Consider the following 23,824-nt stretch of genomic DNA (forward strand, 5'->3'; position numbering starts at 1 on the left):
AGAGTTTTTTTTTCTCCTTTCTCATCCTAAATGACTCAATAAAAAACAGAGACTTTACTCAAAGTGAAAGCAGCAGAGCAAATATGGTCTGGATGAGTTTAATCTTTTCAGTACTCTATCCCAAAGTTAATTTACCAGACCTGCAGGTACATACTTTTGTGCAAAACACTGAAGATGAAAATGTAAAACATGAAGGTACTGAAAATCTGTGCTAAGCGATGTGACTTCATCACCAGTGCAATAAAAACTGATCCAGACAAACAAATAAGCATGGCACTTGGTGCGACCACCAATTAAAACTGACCAAATACAAGTGACTCTTTTGTTCAGTTAGACATCACTACAGTCATGTGTACCCTCCCCGGAAAACACCGGATTCAAGTTACAGGAGGTATCAATTACAGAGATCAGGGCTTCATGCAGTGGTTAGCTAGCTGACAAATGGTTTGGCAACTTAAAGCACCAGAATAAAAGAGAAACCTCTCAGTGACATCATCACTCCAGGCAGCAAGTTTATAATATCACATGAGCGTTGGCATCATATTGAGAGCTCAGGGGCCATGTTCACCTAACTTCTTAGTAAACAAGTGGCTCCTGCTGACAAAAGACATCTGGGCTTGTTATAATCCTTAGATTTATCACGTTTTAAAAATTTAAAGTGACTGAAGTTCTTTCCACGGTATCGTTATGAAAGCACCGGGGCACACAAAGGCTCACAAAAGGCCATTAGTAAAACAGGCGTCCCTGCTGTTGTTGGGAAGCCAATTACAGGAAGTTGAAAAATGTCCCCCCCGTTATAATAAAACTGATTAAACAGTAAAATTGTCATAATGGTAATCAAAGCAAATACAGGCTGATCACCTTTTCTGAAAGGATGTGTTATACTTTGCTACAGGTCCACCAAGCCTGCTTGATAGGAGATGGGTTTCAGTCCCTTGCTTGCTCACATGCAGCCGAGATGTTTTTACTAGAAATTTCAAGTCTGAGCTTGGAGACTTCAGTCTCAGGATGACGGGGATATTTTCATCCACGTCTGACACCCGAAACCTTTAACCGTCCCTTTAACGCTAAAAGTAAAACTCACTAAAAGTGAAGAACTTCAATTGCTGCTGTACTAATCACATACAAAACTTGATTGTAAACATTAAAGAGGCTGACAGCATAATAAATACATCTATAACACCAAGTCTCCAGTTCAGATCCTGATGGCGTCAGAAAGATGATTGTAAGGATCCGACTGACAGCGAGCATTCGGTCGATCGCCACCGATGAGCTCTGGCTGTTCTGGTTTAGCTCCTGATAAGAGGTGCTGTCTCATCGTGGTTGACTTCCACCCGTGGCCGAGCGTTACGGTACATCAGGAACTGGACAGAGATCTGGATCACAGCGTTAAAGAACATAAAAATGTTTCGGTTTTGTTTGTTTTTAAATGCAAAAGCAGACAGTACCAGAGGATTTCACTCAGAAGAGTACAGACTCCAGCTGCTTCCTTAATTACTCATTTCAGTGAATATTTGACCGCAAAGTAATGAAAGACAAACACCATAATTCATAGTACAAAAAATACAGTCTACTATTCAGCAAACACTGACTCCAAACTGGGCTGAAGCGATCAACCAGCGTTCACAGAAACACGTCCACTATACCTTCCCATGTCCCAGTGCCGATTATGGGCTAGCTTTAAATAAGCTGCATAAGACAGTGACAGCAGAGATGTACCCCAAGATAAATATTTACACGCACTACCCACAATTAGGGAACCACACTGATCTGATGTTTGCTAAATGTCAGTCATCATCAGGCTGCTCCCTTCTGCACTGTCACTGTTAACTAAAAACAAAACAGCTTGTGGCTTCATTTCAACGCAGTGCAAAGAAAGAAGTAGCCTACAGGCTTCACTGAGGCAGCTTTAACTGACTTGTTTCTTTCCTAACCATGAACCCGTTTCCCTGCAACTATTAATATGCCATATTGTGTTCAATACACAATCAACTAATCCCCACTAAAGAGCTCTGCTGCCCTTCCGGTCAGAATTTCATAAATATGTGCCACATACATGCAGCAGAGGCATGAGGCCCAGCCTCCCCGTACATGTTTTCGCTTCTCTTAAAAGGATACAATAAGGTCTAAACTGAGGGTGCCGAGGCTGCCGATGAGCCAGGGCACGTGGTGGATCATGTAGCTGCTCTCACCCTGGCCCAGGTCAGGGTTCTTCAAAAGGACGCTTAGACCATATGTAGTGTTTCCCAGGATGACCAGCGCGAACAGGAAGTAAGAAACTCCCTGTGTCGACTTCCTCTTGAACTGCAGGGGAAAACGAGACAGCAGAAAAAGGAAGTGAGGAAAATGTTGTGTTAATTTATTCACTTTTATTTACAAAGGAATGGATGACATTTCAACAGCCAATAAGTACACGGTTAGATGGATAAAGTCGAAACACTTATAGATTTTCTTTTTAGTTTTTGAGCTATCTACCAAAACATGCAAGTTACAGTCTCAGTTTAAGTGGGTGAGCAAGACTATGTGGGTTTACCAACTAAAATGCAACTGAATCAGGCTGACATCAGGTAAGAGACGAAGCAGTAGTAGTATAGCGCTTTTTAGTTTCGTTTTTAGCAAGGGAAACGGGCCGTTTCACTTGCATTTTCTCTTGTTCAGGTACAGCAAATTTCTTCTTTCACTTTAGTAAACATTTGCGAGCATGCTTTAGCTTACATATTGAACTTAACTGGATAATATTCTTTATTTAAAAGATAATTTAAAACTTGGAGCAGTACGTGGTCATGGAAATACTACTCTTGCTTGCCACTAGGACTTAAATAACCTTGAGACAAATTAAAGTAATTTTTCCCTCTTTATAACATTGGATTACTGACTACTGCCTACACTTTGCAGGATGTCGGGCAGAATCCTTTACACATTTATACCAGACCGTACTTTGTCATACTCACATTAGTGTATATCTGTGGACCTCTGGAACAGAGGTAGAGGACTGATGACACTGACCCAATGCAGAAACCAATAATCTCTTTAGTGGTAAAAGGCTGAAGAAACAGAGGGGGAGATGCTACTTTACACACACATACAAAAAAAAGTTTTCTTCAAATCAGTTTAGCAAATAAACAGGACTCACTGTGATAGAGCTAGTGCTAGAGGTTGAGAGCAAGGAGCGACTTCTGAACCCAGAAGAAATGATTTCCTTGTGGGGGCCTACATCTGGGAGTTGGGTGAGGCTTGTGGCAAAGCATAAGAAGCAGGATACGCCAACCACGAGCAAACGTGTCCTGCCTGGTGAAAGGACAACATATAAGTTACTCAATCAATTGACCAGACGACAGCTCATCAGATAAATACAGGGTACACAGATTAACCTCTCGTCACGTCGATAGCACACAGGTCTAAAGAGGCTACAACATTCCAGGAGAGGTATTGGTTCTTCTATTGAAAACTGCTGGCAAACCACCCACCCCCCCCCAAAAAAAGCTCACCTTGAGAAGCTTTGTTCTTCAGCTTGTAGTACGTGTACATACTCAGCATGATCAAGTCAGCTGCAACGTAATAAATAGCTGTGTATTGCTGAATGAAAAGAAGAGAGACAAACAAAACGACACAGATCAATGGAAAAAAACGACTTTCTTAACACAGATTTAGCTGTTGTCATGGAATTTGCTTTAAAAAAAACAAAACAACAACAACCAAAAAGCAGTCTACAAATGCTGTATGGATCAGTATTTCTATGCAGCCCATTGCGAAACTAAAACAACATGACACAAATTTTACTGATCAAGAAATAGTTAGCTGACATAAACTTGAAAAGATAAGATAACCTTTATTAGTCCCACACGTGGGAAATTTGTTTTGTCACAGCAGGAAGTGGACAGTGCAAACGTTATGAAGCAAAAATTAGAATACTATAAGAATAAAATACTGTACACAGCTGTACAGAATAGAATAAAATACTATATACAGTAGAATAAACAGAATAAAATATACAATAGGATAAAAATAGAATACAAATGCTTAATACAACTGAGTAAAAGTACAACTTTGTCAGATAAAGAGTATCGCACTTAGTGTTATTGCACATGTGTGGATGTGTGTGTTTGATCAGTTTGAGTCTTTGTTGTGGAGTCTGACAGCAGTGGGGAGGAAAGAACTGCGAAATCTCTCCATCAATGACACAAAAATGACACATTTTCGACATTACACTGCAAACCACACAAAGTTGTTTTTTTTTTTTTTTGTTTTTTTTTTTTGTTTTTTGGGGGGGGGGGATTAAATAAAAGAAAAAACCAGTGACACATAATTTCTGATGTTTTACAAACACCACTGAGCATCCACCACTGCTTTTGATATTTTCTACATTAAACTCCACTTAAGGATCACATCCCTACAACTTACCTGAAGCGGAAGCTGATCTGCCAAAAATGACCCAATCAGATTACAAGAGTCACCTCCCAACCACAACAGCAAAAACCAAATGGAGAGCGCTTGATCCATATTCCCACTTTTCCACGAGTTGTAATACTGCCTGTAATCAGAGGCAGTATTACAATCAGCATTACTGATCTGACTATTCAGAGAGAGATGAGATGGAAATATACAGGTCACTTAGTTCAGTTAAGGTTTGCTCAGAGTCACAGACACCAACATAAAAACTTACGGAAATGAAGACACCAGGAAGCAGAGGATGGACAGGAGGCCCAGGTAGACGCTGGCCATATCTCTGGCATCTTGGGCACATTCCCCAAGGCCCTCCCAAACCCATTTGGACCCATTAGGACACAGAGAAGTGAAGTTTTCTGAAGTAGTCCATCCAAGGGTGGCGCGTGTGAGGACTCCGTCTGTGGACATTGTTCTTCAAGCTGACCGACGCCTCTGTAAAAACAACACCTTCAGCTTATGAAACCAGATCTTCACTACACAGTCACTATGATAGCACAAGCGCGGAGGACACTACCGACAACATCACATAAGGACCTCAAACTACATGCCGTTCGAAACAAAAATGAAAACAGCCGCTTCACTTCCACATTCAGCTAGCATCGCCCTAAAACTATTTTCAGACGTAATACAAAAACAGATAACAAGAAACGGTCTGTTAGCTTAAGCTGCTAAGCGGCAGCTACCTGATAACCGTTTACTGGATCACGTGCGCGGCTTTTACGTGGATAACATCACCAAACGACCCCACTCATAGTAAACAAAGTGCTAAATTTATCTTGCCTGGGAGGTGTCGGCGGAGTCCTCAGAAGAACAAGTCAGAAATGGCAGGTAAAAACGAAGCAAGCGAGAAACAAACAGGTTCAGTGTGAGCTGATTGATGGAGCGTCAGAGCCGTGAGTCACGAGTCACGTGATTACATACTCGTCATATGACCTGCGGTGCAAATTAAATGAGCTGGTCCTTTAAAAAACAAATTCAGTTTGACCCAGACGCGTTAACGCATTGATTTTAAACCAATATAATTTATCTGTATTTTGGTTATTTATAATGTCGACAAATTATTATATAATAAATAATTTTCTGATTCACACAATTTAGTTGTGAAAAGTGTATTTAGACGAAGGGACATGCTTACAGTACGTTTTCCCGTTATTGTCACATACCTGCAGAAGTGAGGCTCACACATTTCACATACTCCCATCACATATTGCCAAGTCCTGTTAAAGTGGTTCATTTGCTTACATTAGTTATTCTAGCCTTTGTAGTAGACCACGTCACCAATATTTACTGTATTTGAGTAAGCAGCATACACACGATAATTACATCAATACAAGTTAATCCTGCTGTATGTTATAAAATAAAATAAAAGGAACTTTAAACTTCGACAGGACAACTAAGGCAATTTTATTAGAGGTGGCAAAATAACCTAATATTATAATAAAAATATTTCTGATCATTTGCATATTCCGCAACTAAATCCTACCTGAAAAGCACGATGAACTCCAACGTCAGATGTTGAACGGGAAAGCAGAGAGAGGACTCATTTCCTATTTTTTTTTTTTTTTTTTTAAACACTCCACGATAGCGTCAGCTGACTGTCAGATTGGCGACTCAGCATCTAAAGTCTCTGTTGTCAGCTCGCGTGGCTTTTATTAACAGGCTTCCTAAGTTTCCGATGTCACGTGGTCCTCGGAGACCAGTTTAAGCCAGGAGGAGACGCTCAAGTTTTATGTGTCAGAGTCATTACAACACGAAGAAACGCTGAGGTCGGTGTCGGACTTCCTCTAAAGGAACAGTGCATCAACTCAAAAGAATCTATGAGGAAATTATTCCTTTTTACTGACTGAAGTCTGTTTAATGCCTTTCAGATACTTTAATGTAGACCTGGAATGATGAAGGTTTTAGGTTAATAGAATAGTTACTCACTCCTTTAGTTAATGAGCCTGCAGCTTTAGTAAGCCTGATGATGTGCCAGAGTAAATTATTGACTGCTGATGTTACAAATGTATCAAATATTGTCTGTATAGTCGCTATTGTTGCCGGTAAACGTCAGGCTTTCCTTGTGACAGGTGTGTAACTGGACTGGAGGCTTTCTATAAAGAAATGTAGCCGTGACTGCTGTGAGCGGCACCATTCTGGACAAAGGAATATCCTGAAATCCAACCCATAACAGATCTAAACTAGAATTATCCATCATAATGACAATACAGCAAACTCTGATAACCTCAAATCTATTCCACACAACACATTCTCTTTGTTATATTTCAAGAACAGGTTTTATTGATGACGCACCCAAACATTAATACGGCAGGAACACCTTCAGTGAGCTAGATTCTCTTATTTACACAACGTTTCCACAAAGTCATACAAATACTTGGTAGGCTTCTTGTCAAAGTATATATTTAATACATTAAACAGAACAGGGGGTTTCTTTGTTTTTATAAAGCAATTGTCACAACAAATCTACATATGAAAACGGATGATAGAAAAGAAACAACATTTTCCTAACTACTGCAAAACAAGTTCTACTTCAAAATCTTTCCAAGCGAATCTGAATGTCCATGAAATAATAAGGGAATGCAGCTCTTCCATCTTTCAGTCCGTAAAGAGTTCTCAGAAAAGCAGATGTCTAGTGTAGTTGAGAGTAATTCTTTCAAAAGCCAAGGATGAAATAAACCAAGCTTCTTTTACAGAATCTCTCATCTGTTTTTTGTGTTTCCTTTCTCCAAAGAGAAGTGTGGGATATGAGGAAGGCAGTTTTTCACTTCTCTCATTTCCTTCGTGATGAGGGTCTCACTTGATGTGGACCACTTTCTCATCCGTTTTCAACCGTTTGCGTCGGGGCTGTATGAAGTCGTCCTCGGAGTCGTCTGTATTGTCGTCCTCCTTTTCTTTTTCTTGCGGAGATTCGGGTTCAGCTGTTTCAGGAAAGCTTTGGCCTGGGAAGATCTCCTGCAACTTCTCCTCAAAGTACAGGCTCACTGCCTTGCCGGATATCGCCATCTCTGATCCCACCTGTCAGAGGAGGAAGAGGAGGAGGTGGGAAAAGGAGTGACATGAAGGAAGATTGTGTGAGAATGCCATTGGGCAGAAAGAATGAATAGGTTGAAGCGGGAAGGGGAAGAGGAGAATGAGGAGACAAATTAGATCTGGTTAAGACTCCTGATGGCGGGGTAACCCCGGCTCAACCTTGATGTACAGAGCAAGGATTTCCTGCCTCCCTGTCCCACTGTGGCTCCCTGAAGCATTTCCACAATAAATGGAAGTTGCAAAGTTTTAGTGATCTAATCAGCCAGTAGGGTCAAATATAGTATCTGACTATTTAAAGGTTGTTGAAATCCTCAGACGCTCACTATATGCACAAGGCACACACGTGCATGTCAAATAGAAACAAAAAAGCCGAAATGTAACAGCCTCCACCCTTTCCAAACAAACAAACAAACAAACAATAAAAAAAAAGTAGTAGATAGGCACTGGATGCTCTATGGCTTACACGATAAAACTAAACAGACTTAAAGCCATCAACAGTCAAACAGAAACACTTTTAAACAGATTTATTTTGATTCTCCAAACACCCTCTCATCTGACATACTTTTCTAAACAGTGCGCAATCAAAATGACACTTTAATCTTCATACATCATCTAAGGAAATTCTCTTCTCTTTAATAAAGGGGTACAACTTTTCTTGGAGCCTCAGTGGGAGGGGGCAGGAGATCTGCACTCCATTTGAAACGGCTTACCTGTGTATTAATCTGTTTCTCCTCATCATAAACCTGGATTATTCGAGACATCTAAAAAGGGGCAATAACATTACAACAAAGACAGTGAAGCAGCAGGGGGAAAGAAAAGAGTTCACAGCATAGGCAGGTAACATAATAACAGATCAGAAATCTGTTCGGGCCTTCTGTGCTCGAATACAAAAGTGCGTATCCCCATTACTGCAGAAATTAACAGCAGGTAAAGATCGCACAGGATACAGGAAGCCACACGCAGCTAGTGATAACTTTAGTGAATACAAGTTTAGCTCTCTGGCATCTTTTTTCCTGTATCAACAACAGTCACATTTCTTGTTTTAAAGCCCCAATTTCAATGTAAGTTTACATTAAAATGTAAATCGTACAGAATGCAATGAGTTATTTGTAAATCTCATAAACACAAACAGTGAAACACAGAAAACATCAAATGTTCAAACTGAGGCATTTTACTGTTCCACAAAACAATATTAGCTCAATTTGAATTTGATGGTAGCAACACATCTTTTTTTTTTTTTAAAAGAAAAAAGAAAAAAAGAAAGTTAGGACAGGACCATGTTTACCACTGTCTAGCATCCCCTCGTGTTTCAACAATAATCTGCAAACATATGAGAACTGAGGAGAGCTGCTGCTGGATGTTGGGGAGAGGAATGGGAGAGGAATAAGCAGTCCCATTCTTATCTCATGGAGGACTGTAGCCTGCTCAACAGTTCTCGAATTTCATTGTCATTTTCATTTCCACTTTGTCTCACTCCATTTTAAATGAGCGTTGGCCCTGAGGAGACAGAGTTTCTGGATCACGTTCATATGATTTTTTTTTCCATATGTGTCAATTTCAATGTCATCACCATTTTTAGTACCACTTTCTCTTCCAGACCTTTATTGGCCCCATCCAAGCTGTTTTGAGACCTGTTGCTGACACCAAATTGAAAATGAGAAAATAAGTCCCAGTTTAAACATTTTATGTTTTCTATGTTCCATTGTGAATGAAACATGGGTTTATGAGATTTACAAATAAATGCATTTTGTTTTGGTTTTTTTGTTACACAGCATCCCATACATTTTTTAAACTGGTGTTCTTTCTCTAACAGAAGCGCATCTCTGATGTCTCAACCACTGGTATGTAATAAATGTATCTTTGGAAGCGACCACAGCATTTAACATGGGCACATATGCCATCAAGCAGCAGTGAATTCCTAGCTGGTCACACCTTTACCATTTTCCTCTTTCCTGACTCTCCCCGTTTCCCAGCTATACTCACTTCTATCCAAATGAAGACAAAAAAAAAATGCCAAAAACGATAAACTATAAATGAATGACCTAACTTTATATTTTGCGATTATCATAATCACTGGAATGACTCACTGATATTTGGCAACTCTCACTGAAAACCAGAAAGTATTACATTCCAGCTAATCACATGATGTTTTGACCAACATCCTTCACAGATGAGAACCATACTTGCTGTTAATTTCAGTCACATTATATTACACTGCATCTATATAGTGAAGCCATGCTACAAGGCTCAGTGTTCACAGTCAATATTAGCCAGAACTGTAGTCCAGACTTCCTGATAAACCACCAGCATTTCAGTGCCACGAAACAACAAAAATAAATACATCCATGTGTAAAAATGCATTATTTCTCCTAAGGAGAATGTAGATGAACATTATGTGAACTGTATTAAAAATAAACAGGTAATCACAGCCATCCATTAAAAAAAAAAAATGTGGGGTTTCATTATAACGCAGACGGTGTTAACAGTCACACGGTGTTCTTGCAGCCAGTGTAAAAAGAGCACAGTGACACTCACTCCATCCTTCAACAGCCAGTGTTAGTGTACGAAACTGAACACACTCTACCTAAACACCCAATTTCCCCTCGAAATACCAGGCAGTGTTCATAATCAGGTTAGACAAATATGACGGTTTGCCTTTTATTGTTTGACCATGAAAATGGTCAAATAATTCAATTTTTTGAATCGGCAGGCAATTCAAATATCAAACCATATCAGTCTAACCCACGTCTGCATGCACACACAAGCAGATGCCATTCCCTGAAGCAGTCTCAAGACTCATGCTGCTCACCTCGTTGTATTTCGCACAGTTTTTGAAGACCAGGCGCATATTGGACACAAACTCCTGGACAGACTGGTAGTACTGGGAATTCCGCAGCTGCAGCTTCTTCTTCACCTTCTTTAGGTCCATGGGCTGCTTGATTATCTTGTAATAGTTGGGTACCTAAAAAAGCAGGTCAGATAACATCTCAAATTATTTCACATGACTCCAAATATTTTTCTTTTGGTGAGACGTAAACAACGTTTTTAGATTGTAAAGATTTTAGAATTTAGAGATTTCCCCAAACCCCAACAGCAGATCAGACGTTTAGAAACAAAGATGCATTTAAACACTGTCATAACCCACAACTGTGGTAGCAGTAAATTGCAGCCATGCTATAGTGCAGTCCAATATAAATGGGCATACAGCAAAATGAAACCCATTATTAGCACAGCATGTTTGAGTAACTTATACCGAATACATGCCAAAGAACATGTGAAATAATACGGTACAAATACATTACTTTACACAAACTTGTGTGGATTTTGATATCTGTCGCAGGAGATCCTACCCTTTGGACCTAGTGTCGTAACTTCTAAATTTCTAAAATTCTAAGGACAAGAAAGAGCAATGAGAGGACAACCTCAGTTTTTAGATGGCCTCTGGCCATGAAAATCAAAATACCACTTCACTTTTAAAATCTTAAACTTTTTCTTTCAGCATTTCTGCCTGTATTTGCAGCTTGACAGTAAGGACAGGTAAGAAATGTGAGGCGAAAGCAAAGAGGAAGACCTGCAAAAGGCAGGTGGCTGGGACATATAAATGCTGTGGTCACATTGGCATGTGCTGCAAACCACCAGAACACAGGAAGATCCCTCCCGAAGAATCAGTTAAAAATATAAAAGGTGGTTCTATATGTGGTAATAAGAGCCTGACAAGAACAGAAATTTTTCAATACATCAGAAAAAAATTGTAAGAAAAAAAAATTTTAAGCAAAAAAGTGGGGTAAGTGTATCCACTGAGACCACAAGCTACCGTCAGTTCTACAGTAATCGTATGGGCTCAAAATGTGGTCATAAATATTTTGTACTTGTAAATCGGTTTTGTACTTGTAAAAAAGATTTGTATGTGTAAAAAAAAAAAAAAAAAATTGTGCGTGCGTAAAAAAAGATTTGTATTTGTAAAAAAAATTTGTGCGTGCGTAAAAAAGATTTGTGTGCGTAAAAAAGATTTGTATGCGTAAAAAAGATTTGTGTGTGGACTTAGCCCAAAAAAAACCCTGCAAGTTACAACTACGAATTTTGACCCTATTTTTCTTCCTTTAAGCTGATTGGTCAATGTCATGTCAATCACAAATTAAACAATCCAATCAGAGAACAGATGGGTTTGGCTGTCGGAGGGGCACTTTTTTGAACTGCAGGTCCTTGAAGGGTAATCTCTATATAAATATCCGATAGCAGTTAGGTCCCCTTACTTTCAGCAGCTGTTGAAAGGAAAAAGTTGTGGTATATCAGTGGTTAGAAATACATTATTACTTTAGGATTAGTTTAACACAACGCCAGGGCTGACCCGGGACCATTGCTGTGAGTCACAGCGCGCAGCATAAAAGTCCTTTCACATCGGACGCAGGATGTGCTGCTAATGCTAACTGCTAACTAAAAGCAAAGGATCCAGAATTTGCTGCTGAGCTCTGTGAGTTTTTGCAGCAGCTCTACCTGTGCTAGATGCACCTGCTCCTTGTCGTTTTTATCTCTGACTTTATGTGAACTACAATAGTTTGTGGTGTTTTTTTGCTAGTTCTTTAAATGTTCAATAAAAACATGTATGCTAATTCATAACGAAGAAAGCTTTGTAATGAAGACTGTCATTTCCAAAACACTGCCCGCCCCCACCCCGCGGTCCGCAGCGCTGTTGAAAAGGCTGTGGAAGTCCCTGTATTAAACACGTAGTCCTGTGACACAAAAATCACCAAACTCGGACGACCACACTTTTTTCCTTCGTGGTGATGAAGGAAAACGCTGGGTTGGCATGTAAAAGGGCATTTATTCCCTTCAAAGACCTGCAGTTCAAAAAAAGCGCCCCTCCGACAGCCAAACCCATCTGTTCTCTGATTGGATTGTTACATTTGTGATTGACATGACATTCACCAATCAGATGAAAGGAAGAAAAATAGGGTCAAAATTCGTAGTTGTAACTTGCAGGGTTTTTTTTGGCTAAGTCCACACACAAATCTTTTTTACACATACAAATCTTTTTTACACACGCACAAATTTTTTTTTTTTCACATACAAATCTTTTTTACAAGTACAAAACCGATTTACAAGTACAAAATATTTATGACCACATTTTGAGCCCATATAATCGGACATTTATTAATTTTGGAAGAAAAACAGAAAACACAGGAGTTAATGTCAAACAACACACGAAATGAGGAACAATTAAATTTTGCTAACAACACAAGGAAGTAGAATCTTCACAGCAGCAATGGTGGTGCAGCACAGCTGACACAGTGCTACTTACAGAGCTAGGAACAGGTTCCCTAAAGCCCACGCTGAGCTCATGACAGAAGATGTACAGCAGGAGGCGTTCACATTTCTGAGGACGTAAGAAGAGAGAATTAGTTGCCTTGTATCAGTCACATCAATGTGGATTACTGTGGTTGTTTTACTGACCCTTTGGTCCTCAGCACTCAGGCCCGGCTCTCCTTTGCCCTTCCTGCTATCATCACAGTACTCTATTTCAGGGTTGGTTATACTCCGACAAAACGTGCAGAGAAAGTCGCCCCTGTGACACACAAATAACACACAGCACATTCAGAATCGCATGGAAGTGTGTTTGGGGGTTTAAAGAGATCAACGCGTCTGCTGGTATCACAGCCTGTGACTATTATTCGGCTATTACTAATGTCTTTCTTTTTTCTGTTGCATCTGTGACTTCCTGAAATCCACCCAACTACTTTTTATTTTAATTTATTGTGCTTTTGAAGTTTTATTGCATCTATGTTTCACAGAGTGACCTTGTAAAAATAAGATTTTAATCTAAAGCATTTGGGAGATCTGTAATCTTTTTTTAGGGGACGTCCAATCAATAAAATAAAATAAAACTCCATTGTAATCACTTACTTTGGAAATATTTTTATGGTGGGTACATGGCATTTCATGTGAAACACTTTGGGGCACCGGTCACAGCACAGCAGATCACCGCCATTGATACAAACAGCACACCAGTCTTCATTTGGGTCATCCTCTTTCCCTTCAACATTCCCGGTTCCAGTAGAAGCCTCACTCCTTTTGGTTTCTCCCCCCTTATTTGAGTTTCCATTAGTGAGTGGAGCGACTGTCGTGGTGCTGCTGCTCTCTGTGGCTGACGAGGTAGTGGAGGTCATTGTGGTTGTGGAAGAAGATGACGCGGCTGTACTGGAGTCATTGAGTCCAGAACAAGGTGTCTCAGACTGAGGTTCCGTTTTGATGCGCTCGCCTAGAGCCTTGAGAGTGTCTTGGCCTGCAGATACAGCTCCCACTACAGGATGGGGGCTGTTCTCTGGACTGCTCATCTTCAGGGGAAAAGCACACACAAAGCAGTGTTTTAATGCAAAACGACAATATTTGACAAAATAAAGACACTACTCTAACTAAATACAGCTTTGTCAACAGTGTTATCATATCACTTTTCTGTTGAATTTGCAGTGCTGTACTGCAATATGATATTATCACATTACAACTGTATATATCATACCATGCAGGCACTCCTTCCAGCATCTTTCCCCCGCTCTGTCTTCAGAGAAGAAGCTGGACAGCTATAGCTGTCATCTGTACCAGGCTCCTGCTTCACCGTCACCTGCTCCACTGCTGCTCCACCTCCTGGCCCTCCCCTTCCTGCAGAACTACAGCTGAAACAGATAAAAACAAACCAAATTTTATCATGCTTCCTCATTTATATATAATTGACTTATTATGAATAAACCTGCATAACTGGAAAAGAACATGAATTTTGTTCTGACCCAGTCGTTTTTGTAAAGCATTATTTTTTAAATAGATAGGCTAGAGAGGGTTATTTCATTTGAAATAACTTTTATTTGTTCTGCACTCTTATTTTCTCTGTCCAAACAAACCTTTCTATTAATAAATGCAGAACAAAAACGCACGATTTCTGAATCAGAAGAATGGAGATACAAGAAGGAAAATGCAAAGTTGTCTGACTCCCGTTCCAGACCACATACAGTTCTCATGTTAAGATGTAAATAACATAGCAAAGATTAAAATTACAGTTGCCAAATTTAACATCACATTTAACAGTGAAAACACTGTGAAATAGAGCACCTTTAATACATCTTGCCTAGGAGAAGCAAAGACTTCCTGAAATCCTGGATCTACAGAGGAGACACTATTTGTTTTCTGGTGATGCTCTGATAGGAGCATCATCTTATATCAAGTTGAGTGCAGCTCAGACTTTCAACAGGTGACTAAATCAGCCAGTAAGATGTATTTGTTTTAATGTGGTTGTGTTGTCAGCATTTCAAAGATGCTAAAGAGTCCTTCAATTAGTTTTAATACATTTGTCTGAATCTCAGCACACAGCAGACTCCTGTACACTCATCCTGTGCATTCATCCTGTTGCCTCCATCGGCACTAAAATCATCAGTGTGCGAGCATTTCCACTGATTGCCCAAACTATAACAGAAACACCGCTTATCTTGAAAGATGAGATGGTACAAAGAGTAGTTGCTATTTATCCTCCACAGTTTTCTTTGTCCATCATTTTTACAGAGGTAGCTTTTTTATTGCATCAGCCAAAATCCACAATTCTACTTCACATCTTTGTACAAACAACAACTCATCAAGCATTGTTGACTGTTCTGTTCAGTCATTTTCTTTACAAAGCAATTTATCACACCCATTTATCAGGACATTTTCTCCTGAGTGAATGATGTTGCCATAAAACAGAAACAATAGTCAATACATCCACAGCAGATTTTTACTTAAGCTCCTCACAGCATCAGGATTCAATCTTAATCTAAACGACCCCTTTTTGTACCTAAGCTGGACCGGTTTAGTGTCGATTAGTCCAATTACTTTTGAGCTGATTACTGCACATATAAAAAGCATTTTCCCACACAGTTCTTTCAATATTAAAATAATACCACAATATATTCATATTGTAGATCTTATATGATTATATTATCGCTACAGATGTAAATGATATAAATGAAAAATTTTACATTATTATGGACCCAACACTATGCTAAAGGTCATGGAAACACTTGTAAATCCTTTCTCCTTGCTAATAAAATTTTGACTTATGTTGTCTTACCTGCCCCTGCTGCCTGTGCTGGAGTTGCTGGAAGGCCGTGCTGGCGTATGGGAATTAGACACACCTGCAGACATAAATGAAACAAGGAACAAAACATCCATGATCACCTCTTTCTCTGGGTACACATTAAAGCTCTTCAACATGTACACAGCACTTAAGCAGGGAAAGAAAAGAAAGAAGAAGAAGAAAAAAAAAAATCAGTGTCATTTAGATCAAAGGCTAAAAATCCAAAGCTATTAATGCCGCCCGAATATCCCATAGACTGTATGTGATTTAAAACTGCAACAACGTTACAAATAAAACATTAAATGATATTTTAAAAAGACATGCGGATACCTGAAGATCCAGGAGAGTGTGTGGATAGTCCGGGTGAGGGGTTCATGTCCACTGAACCCAGCTGAAGCTTGCTGGCTGTGATCCCGCGATACATAAGGTCTCCAAGGTAGTTGGTACCTGCATCCTCCAACTACAAAAAAAGTAGAGCGATAGAGAAAAGTTAGTGAAGAGGCCAAAAATAAAAATAAACAAATAATGAAATAGTGATATCCAACCAAGGTAAACACCACCAGCTACAGACACATGTAATCGCAACTAACTTTACCATTCCTGGTCACATGACACATTTTATGTAACTATACAAATTCACACATTGCTCATCATGTTTTCAAATATCTAATTTATGAGTTTTTTTAATCTAAGCTTCACAGATATTAAACATCTTTCAGTGCTAGTGATTATTGTTGGGTCTGTGTTTCCACAAGCCCCGCTGGTTTAGAGACTTATTCATCATGAAGAAAACAAAACAGTCAGCGATCGATCGATGTACTTGCAAGGGAGGCCTCGTTGGCGTCTACCACAAAATGACCCCAACGATGGCCTCTGCTTGCTGCCTTTTATTGGGAAAACAGTTCACACAATACACATCACAGCAAAAGCACCACCCACGTAAAACCCCCAAATGGTTACAAAGACAAGGCACTATGCGTGTGTATGTGTAAACATCTGTGTGCGTGTGTGTGTGTGATACCTCCTGCTGACCAAAAGGGTCATAAAAGCAGGAAGCAACATCACAAGAAACAGATCTTCCAGATAGGATGTGCCTGTGATAAAACACTACAGCCCCCGCCCAGAACCTCGAGAATCTGGGTGAATGAATTCCTTTCATCACAGAGTTAAAACAATGTAGAGATGGTAAGCATAAAAATGACAACATTTAACAATTCACTCTAACAATTATACAACCAGAAAACAACATATACAAACTTTATACATTTTAATATTTATTGCGCAACTATTTGCGTTTTTTTTAGTGCTGCGATACACAATTTCCTAACAAAGAGTTAACACACACTCCTCAGCCTCCCTGGGAAAGTCTATGCCAGGGTGCTGGAAAGGAGAGTTCGTCCGTTAGTCGAACCTCGGATACAGGAGGAACAATGCGGTTTTCGTCCTGGTCGTGGAACACTGGACCAGCTCTTTATCCTCTCGAGGATACTCGAGGGTGCATGGGAGTTTGCCCAACCAGTCTACATGTGTTTTGTGGGCTTGGAGAAGGCATTCGACCGTGTCCCTCGGGGTGTCCTGTGGGAGGTGTTGCGGGAGTATGGGGTGTCTGGCCCATTGCTACGGGCCATTCGATCCCTATACGACCGTTGCAAGAGCTTGGTTCGCATTGCCGGCAATAAGTCGGACTCGTTCCCGTTCCTGGGCTCCGCCAGGGCTGCCCTTTGTCTCCGGTTCTGTTCATAATTTTTATGGACAGGATTTCTAGGCGCAGCCAAGTGGCGGAGGGCTTTCGCTTCGGTGGCCTCAGAATCTCATCTCTGATTTTTGCGGATGATGTGGTTCTGTTGGCTTCATCGGGTGAGGGCCTCCAGCTCGCACTGGAACGGTTCGCAGCAGAGTGTGAAGCAGCGGGAATGAGGATCAGCACCTCCAAATCTGAGGCCATGGTTCTCAGCCGGAAAAGGGTGGAGTGCCCACTCCGGGTCGGGGATGAGTTCCTGCCCCAAGTGGAGGAGTTCAAGTATCTCGGGGTCTTGTTCACGAGTGATGGGAGAAGGGAGCCGGAGATCGACAGACGGATTGGGGCTGCAGCTGCAGTAATGCGGATGCTGCACCGGTCCATCGTGGTGAAGAGGGAGCTGAGTGTAAAAGCGAAGCTCTCAATTTACCGGTCGATCTACGTCCCTACCCTCACCTATGGCCACAAGCTGTGGGTAGTGACCGAAAGAACGAGATCGCGGATACAAGCGGCAGAAATGAGCTTCCTCCGAAGGGTGGCTGGCCTCTCCCTTAGAGATAGGGTGAGAAGTTCGGCCATCCGGGAGGGGCTCAGAGTAGAGCAGCTGCTGCTCCACATCGAAAGGAGCCAGCTGAGGTGGTTCGGGCATCTGACAAGGATGCCCCCTGGCAGACCCAGGACACGCTGGAGAGATTATATCTCTCGGCTGGCCTGGGAACGCCTTGGTATTCCCCCGGATAAGCTGGAGGAGGTGGCTGGGGAGAGAGCGGTCTGGGCCTCTTTGCTTAGGCTGCTGCCCCCGCGACCCGGCCTCGGATAAAGCGGATGAAGATGGATGGATGGATGGATGGAGTTAACACATTTTATATAATTTATACTGATTAAAAAAAAACAACACAATGTAATGAAATGTAATGTAAAGAAATGTTGACTGTTAATCAACTTTATTTTGAAAACTGAACAACAATAAAATGTGCTTACCTGAATGGGAGGGATCTCAGGTACGCAGGGCAGGTTCTCGGGATTGGTGACGGATGGGATGAGCTCAATAGGACCCATGGCAGGGTTTACAGGGCTACGGTGTGCGTGGGCGCCGGCCATACTAGCACTGGTGGGACTCGTGGGATTGGCATTATGCAGGGATGCAACCGGAAAAGGTCCCGCATGCCCTGGATTAGAATGCTACATGGAAAAAGAGAAGGGAAAGTATAGAGGAAAAGGAGGGAGGAGAGGAGGGAAGCAGGTCACTCACTGAGGTTTAAATAAGAAAAAAAGAAATCTTTGTTGTGCAAACAACATTGCTGCATCATCATGCATTTGAATGACCACACATGCTGCACAAGACAAATTAATGACAAAGTAAGAAAAAAGTGCCAAACCCCTGATTGTAGTAAGAAACGAAACCTTTGGTGGCTCATCTCAGATTCTATAGACATCTGGACACAAAGAAAAAGGGGCTGGATATAGTGGAGCTTCTCTTACCTAGTCGTGCATGCAGGCAGCAAATGTACATTTTTATATTGTAAATGGTATTTTATACAGTAAATGGTATTCAAGAAAATTAATGTGTACAGATACACTGGAGAGGTAGTGTTAAGCAGAGCTGAGGAAGTCCTTTGCAGCCTTCTCTGGAACAACAGTTTCAGATTTCCTTTTCAAGGAATCATTAATGGTGTGTTTGGATGTTATACTTCATCAAATTTAATTATCATTTGTGTGTAGAAAATTGAATTTAAAAATTCATTTTTCCATAATAGCACAGCTAAATTTGAAATTAAAACCTGAATGACAAACAGTTTTAAATGGACTTTATATAATAACCCTGGCTTAATTATTCTAAAAATCAATTAACTGCATTCATTTCAGGACAAAAAAAATGTTTCGCTGCTTTTCTGAATGAATAAGACTGTTAAATTTATGAGAAAAGGTTTTTACATGTGTATCTGTTAAAAATCTAACGTGTTCCTTTCCTTTAACAGTGGCTTTTCAACCTTCTCTAAAAACCCAGTTATACCCTGCAATGCATGCATCATATAGAATTCAATTTACAGGCTTTGAGTTTTATTATTTATATTTTTATATTCAATTTTATTTTCAGTTCAAGGAAATCTACTGTTAAAGAGCAGTTCATTGCTCATTGTTCATTGCAGGGAGGCTGCAGGTAGAGAGGCAGGGTACACGCTGGACAGGTCTGTGACAAGCTAATACAGAGGGACAGGTGATCTTTTACTCACATCACACCTACTGCAATTTAGAATCGCCAATTAACCTAATATGCATGTGGGAGGAAGCATGAGTGCGCAGAGGAAACCCAAATTGACACAAGGAGAACATGAAAACTCAAAGTGCTAACCACAATGCTACACTAGTAGCATCTCTTAAAGCCAAAGTCAAAGAAGAGACTCAATAATTGCCTTACTTATTCATGGTCTTAACATCGACCACAATAACCACGATTTTGGTCACAATCCAGCAGCTCTACTCACAACTAAATAAGTATTTATGTAGGGCTTTATATCCAACATCATCCAACAGCAGATTTCTTATTTTTAGGAGACAATAATCTTTTAATTAACGAAAATTGACGAAAATAAATGTCAATTTTCTCCTGAAGGTGAATTCCTTGTGCTTCTATAAAATACGTTATGCATTTTAGCAAAAAAAGAAAATAAATATTACATTTAATAGTGCACACATATATACACAACACTTGCTTTTGAATTTTGCTAAAACCTTAACATTTACAGAGTTTACATTTCTTAAATTAACGCCACTATTCACCCAGATAAGCTTTAGTGATTCTGTTACAGTCATACATGAAAGCAGATGGCAGAAAATACACATCTAACAGCCCGTTTCCCTCACAGGAACCTTTGTTGAGACTTCAATCTTGTTTCCAGTGTTAACTGCATGACTAAAAGGTGTCATCACATCACAAATCGGCCAAGTACACAATATATCAAGTCTGGTGTCTGAAACCATTGAAGTAAGAATGCAAGAAAGGGATGAAGTGAATTTGGATTCAAAAAGAGAAAAGGAAAAAGTGGTCCGCTCTCTTTGGGCTCATCTGGTTAAATGATGATTATACAAAAAATAAAAATAAAAATCTGACATTCACAGATATTATCCTTATTTTCTATATGGCTTGCATATAATTTGATAGATTACAGAAACTTTTGTTTGCCCCACAATAAAAAAAAAGAAGTAGCATCTGTGAAATTATGTCCATTTTTATATTAGTGGGTGACATAAAAATGAAGAGATTTCTATGTAATGTGATCAGTGGATATTGCAGTGTAATTAGATTATTAATATTTTATATTCTTACATGAAAATGGTAGTTACATTTTTCTAATTCAGTTTCTTCTTGCACATACTGCAAATTGAACTTCAGCTTTGATTAAATGATGTAATTTAACCATGCTACTATTAGAAGAGTGAAGATAGACGGCTGCACCATCGGCTGTTAATTTAAAATGAATATCCATCTATGAATCAATGACTTTTACAAAAATACTGGCGGTTGCCAGTGGTACCCCTCAGACTTCTATGAACTTCAAAATCTTACGTCAGCTTGTTCTCAAGTTATTGCATTCATGAGATTTGGTGACTCGCTGATCTAGAGGCCCAGGTCAATGATATTCAAACTAGTCAGAGATTTTTAGTAGATACACCTTTGGCATCAATTTGAAACTCATATGTCATTTCGTTCTGGAGTTATCACATTAACTAACTTGGGAGTTCATGAGGCAGACCCGCCAGGGTGACAACAATAACCCATTAGCTTAATGAATCAGAGGTACAAAGACACCCATCAAGATCAGTCTAAACTCAGACTGATAAAGGTGGGGCTGATGTTTTCTTTGGTAAAGGTTGAATCTGGACAAACACCCATAATTGTATTGTTTAGGAAGTCCTGATAGTGTCTTATAGAAAAAACGGTGAGGTTAATAATGTTTGAGAATATTAAAAATTATTAACCTCAAAAATGCCTTTATTTCTTTAATACTAGACTTTCTTACTTACACTCCTACACTACATACACACACTCCAATTTATTAGATGCTCAGGCAAGCAGACCTGACCACCTGGTAGATAGGTTGCAACAGCAGAGCACACTGGATGCCACTCCTGTCATGTCCTTGCAGGGGCTCCCCCCCCAAATAATATACTGGATATTGTTCAAACTACTTTCTTAAGTCAGCTATCAGGCTGCTTAATATAGAATGGCATTTTTGGTCAAACAGCTGTTTACCAGTCACATTTAATAAATTAATCTAAATGTGCCTTACATAATAAAATTACACCTGTTCAGCTATTTCCATGTAGTGAAACTAGAGTGTGTTTTGTACTGACCTGTCTCTGTAGCTGCGGCTGCATCATCGTAGGATACTGCTGTCCATTATGTCTCGGCTGACTGGTGGGCATTCGACCCGGCGATGGGCCAGGTAGACGCATATGGTGTGAGGAAGGGTACAATGGGGGGCCCGGCCCCCCATTCATACCCCCAGGCCCTCGTGGTATCTGCTGCATACTGATGAGTCTTGGGGGCTGGTGGAAAACAAAAACAGAAACCATACAGACATATTCGACTCCTGTTCTAGCAAACATGGTCGCCAGAGACATGTCAATGATGATGATTAATGCTCATATGGCAATCACTTCAATCATTTATTCTACGGAGACACTTCAACTACTACAGCTTCTCAAACTTCTAGAATTCTACTTATTCCCAACAGGAAACATGTTTTTAAATTAAGTCTCACTGAACTTTTTTGTCTAAGTAAATGTTTTTTGCCAGATTTGAAGCCAATAAAAGTATTTAAGAGGTATTGCAGCATCCATCCACAATGCTGACACAGAGGTTTAGTAACACATTATTTTTTGCTACACTAGATTTACAGTTTATTCCAAAATGGCCCCTTAGCTGGGAATGATTTCATACCTGCTGCTGAACCATGGATGGGCCAGCCTGCCTGGATGCAATGCGCATCTGTTGCTGTATTTGCTGCTGGTGTTGCTGCTGTTGTTGTTGGTGCTGCTGCTTCTGGTGTGCATAAGCTGCCTGCTGCATGTGTTGCAGTCTGAGTTGTGCCAGGTTGATCTGTCCTGGGTGTTTGCTGGGGAGACCTTGAACTGGGGATATAGGTGGTCCGCTTACCATCACGGCGCCGGGCGGCTGTGCAGGTGGAGGTGGTTTCTCAATAACCAAATTACCTAAAACAAGAGGATGGAGGCCAGTGAGCTGAATTTAAAGAAGCACACGGAATAAACGATCCCTTTATTTACTTAGAGCAGTGTCTGTCACGTAGAAATAAACAGCTTGTAAGAACATTAGACGAAATATTCACTAGAACAAATCAATACTTAATGCACTGACATGGTAGTTGATGAGGTATAATTTGGGTATACATTTCTCTCACCTAGATTAACCACATTTTTGGCCCAGAAGGTGGGGTCACAGAAGAAGCGCACAACTCCGTTGGCCTGGGGTGCTGGCTCCAGTCTAACTTTGAAGAGCTGGCGTAGCTGATACAGGATCTGCATGCATTCATGCACACACAGAGAACAATGTTCTTCAGTTACAGAGCCTGGCTAAGCAAGCAACAAATATTATGTTTATCAGCAGGCCCTTTGGGAGCATTACTCAACAATCCCACAACAAATTTATCTCAATTATCACATTTGCTGGCTATTTTGTGGTAGGCAGTTAAATTCACATGGCAGAGCCATCCATCCACATACAAGGGGATTAATTTTGCAACTATATCAATACAGCTTGGCCAGCAGGGTACAACAGGGACAAAAATACTCTTCTTAAATTGCTCCATTACATAGAACCACAGGCAATAAAAACACTAACATACAAGCTACCCTACCTCCTTATATTAATTGCAATTCACACGTGATCACGATCATTAGGTCATGTGACTAAAATATTCATTAAAAGAAGATCAAACACTTTATATAGTATGATTCTTTGGATGTACGGGGCTTTGGCATCCGCTTAAAGCCAAATCCAATGCTTTTTCAAGTCTGCTTTGTTCAGGCCATACAGTTAGCTCCACCATCTCCACTGCTGATCATCTGGAGCCCTTGAGAAACATACCAGCCTCTTGCTGTAGAGCAGTGCTGTGCTGCTGCCAGTAGTGATGGCCCAGTGGCAGAAGTTGAGCACATGATGAATCTGTTGTGCCAGTTGGGTAGTGTCTTTATGCTGAGCCACAAGCCTCATACTGCGTTCTTTGGTCACACTCTAAGACAAAAAGAGAGATTATATTGGTTAAGAAATTGCTACTCAAAGAGTCTAAACACTCCAGCTGAATGAATAAGTCATGATCAAGCCAAATCTCCCTCAAGGCAAAAATAAAGCACATGCATGGAAAAGGATTAGATCCTTAGATTTGATTAGATTAAAATCTAACAATCCCTGCAGGTTGCCTGGGTTACTGTGGTAGAGTTTAACAGAAAATAGCAAAGAAAAAAAATAAGAAAATAGGCACAATACATGAAGT

The 23,824-nt window shown here is 40.3% G+C and overlaps 2 protein-coding genes across 4 annotated transcripts in view; both read right to left on the reverse strand.

Moving 5' to 3' along the window:
* Positions 1 to 82: 82 nt before the first annotated feature.
* Positions 83 to 5,366, reverse strand: slc66a1 (solute carrier family 66 member 1). The gene is made up of 8 exons (XM_082520159.1): positions 5,227 to 5,366; positions 4,664 to 4,878; positions 4,402 to 4,531; positions 3,489 to 3,576; positions 3,134 to 3,288; positions 2,952 to 3,044; positions 2,119 to 2,304; positions 83 to 1,376 (listed from the first exon to the last, which is right to left on the reverse strand). Exons 2-8 carry the CDS (start codon positions 4,852 to 4,854, stop codon positions 1,290 to 1,292), a joined length of 930 nt encoding a protein of 309 aa, XP_082376285.1. The 5' UTR covers positions 4,855 to 4,878; positions 5,227 to 5,366; the 3' UTR covers positions 83 to 1,289.
* Positions 5,367 to 6,699: 1,333 nt separating this feature from the next.
* Positions 6,700 to 23,824, reverse strand: part of trim33 (tripartite motif containing 33) — a 33,123-nt gene continuing 15,998 nt past the window's right edge. Inside the window, exons 7-21 of one of the 3 annotated variants that reach the window (XM_082518026.1) lie at positions 23,419 to 23,565; positions 22,733 to 22,850; positions 22,255 to 22,526; positions 21,666 to 21,860; positions 18,689 to 18,745; positions 18,291 to 18,491; positions 15,902 to 16,031; positions 15,566 to 15,629; positions 13,991 to 14,144; positions 13,378 to 13,808; positions 12,928 to 13,039; positions 12,776 to 12,850; positions 10,286 to 10,438; positions 8,187 to 8,237; positions 6,700 to 7,461 (exon numbers count right to left, since the gene is read on the reverse strand). In XM_082518026.1, coding sequence (XP_082374152.1) covers positions 7,240 to 7,461; positions 8,187 to 8,237; positions 10,286 to 10,438; positions 12,776 to 12,850; positions 12,928 to 13,039; positions 13,378 to 13,808; positions 13,991 to 14,144; positions 15,566 to 15,629; positions 15,902 to 16,031; positions 18,291 to 18,491; positions 18,689 to 18,745; positions 21,666 to 21,860; positions 22,255 to 22,526; positions 22,733 to 22,850; positions 23,419 to 23,565 — 2,382 coding nt within the window. In that variant the 3' untranslated portion in view covers positions 6,700 to 7,239. The remainder of the gene's footprint in view (positions 7,462 to 8,186; positions 8,238 to 10,285; positions 10,439 to 12,775; positions 12,851 to 12,927; positions 13,040 to 13,377; positions 13,809 to 13,990; positions 14,145 to 15,565; positions 15,630 to 15,901; positions 16,032 to 18,290; positions 18,492 to 18,688; positions 18,746 to 21,665; positions 21,861 to 22,254; positions 22,527 to 22,732; positions 22,851 to 23,418; positions 23,566 to 23,824) is intronic. The other 2 variants (XM_082518027.1, XM_082518028.1) reach the window with 2 other exon arrangements.

Source organism: Aulonocara stuartgranti (genome assembly GCF_965226115.1).
Source record: "Aulonocara stuartgranti genome assembly, chromosome: 20".
Classification (NCBI taxonomy): domain Eukaryota; kingdom Metazoa; phylum Chordata; class Actinopteri; order Cichliformes; family Cichlidae; genus Aulonocara; species Aulonocara stuartgranti.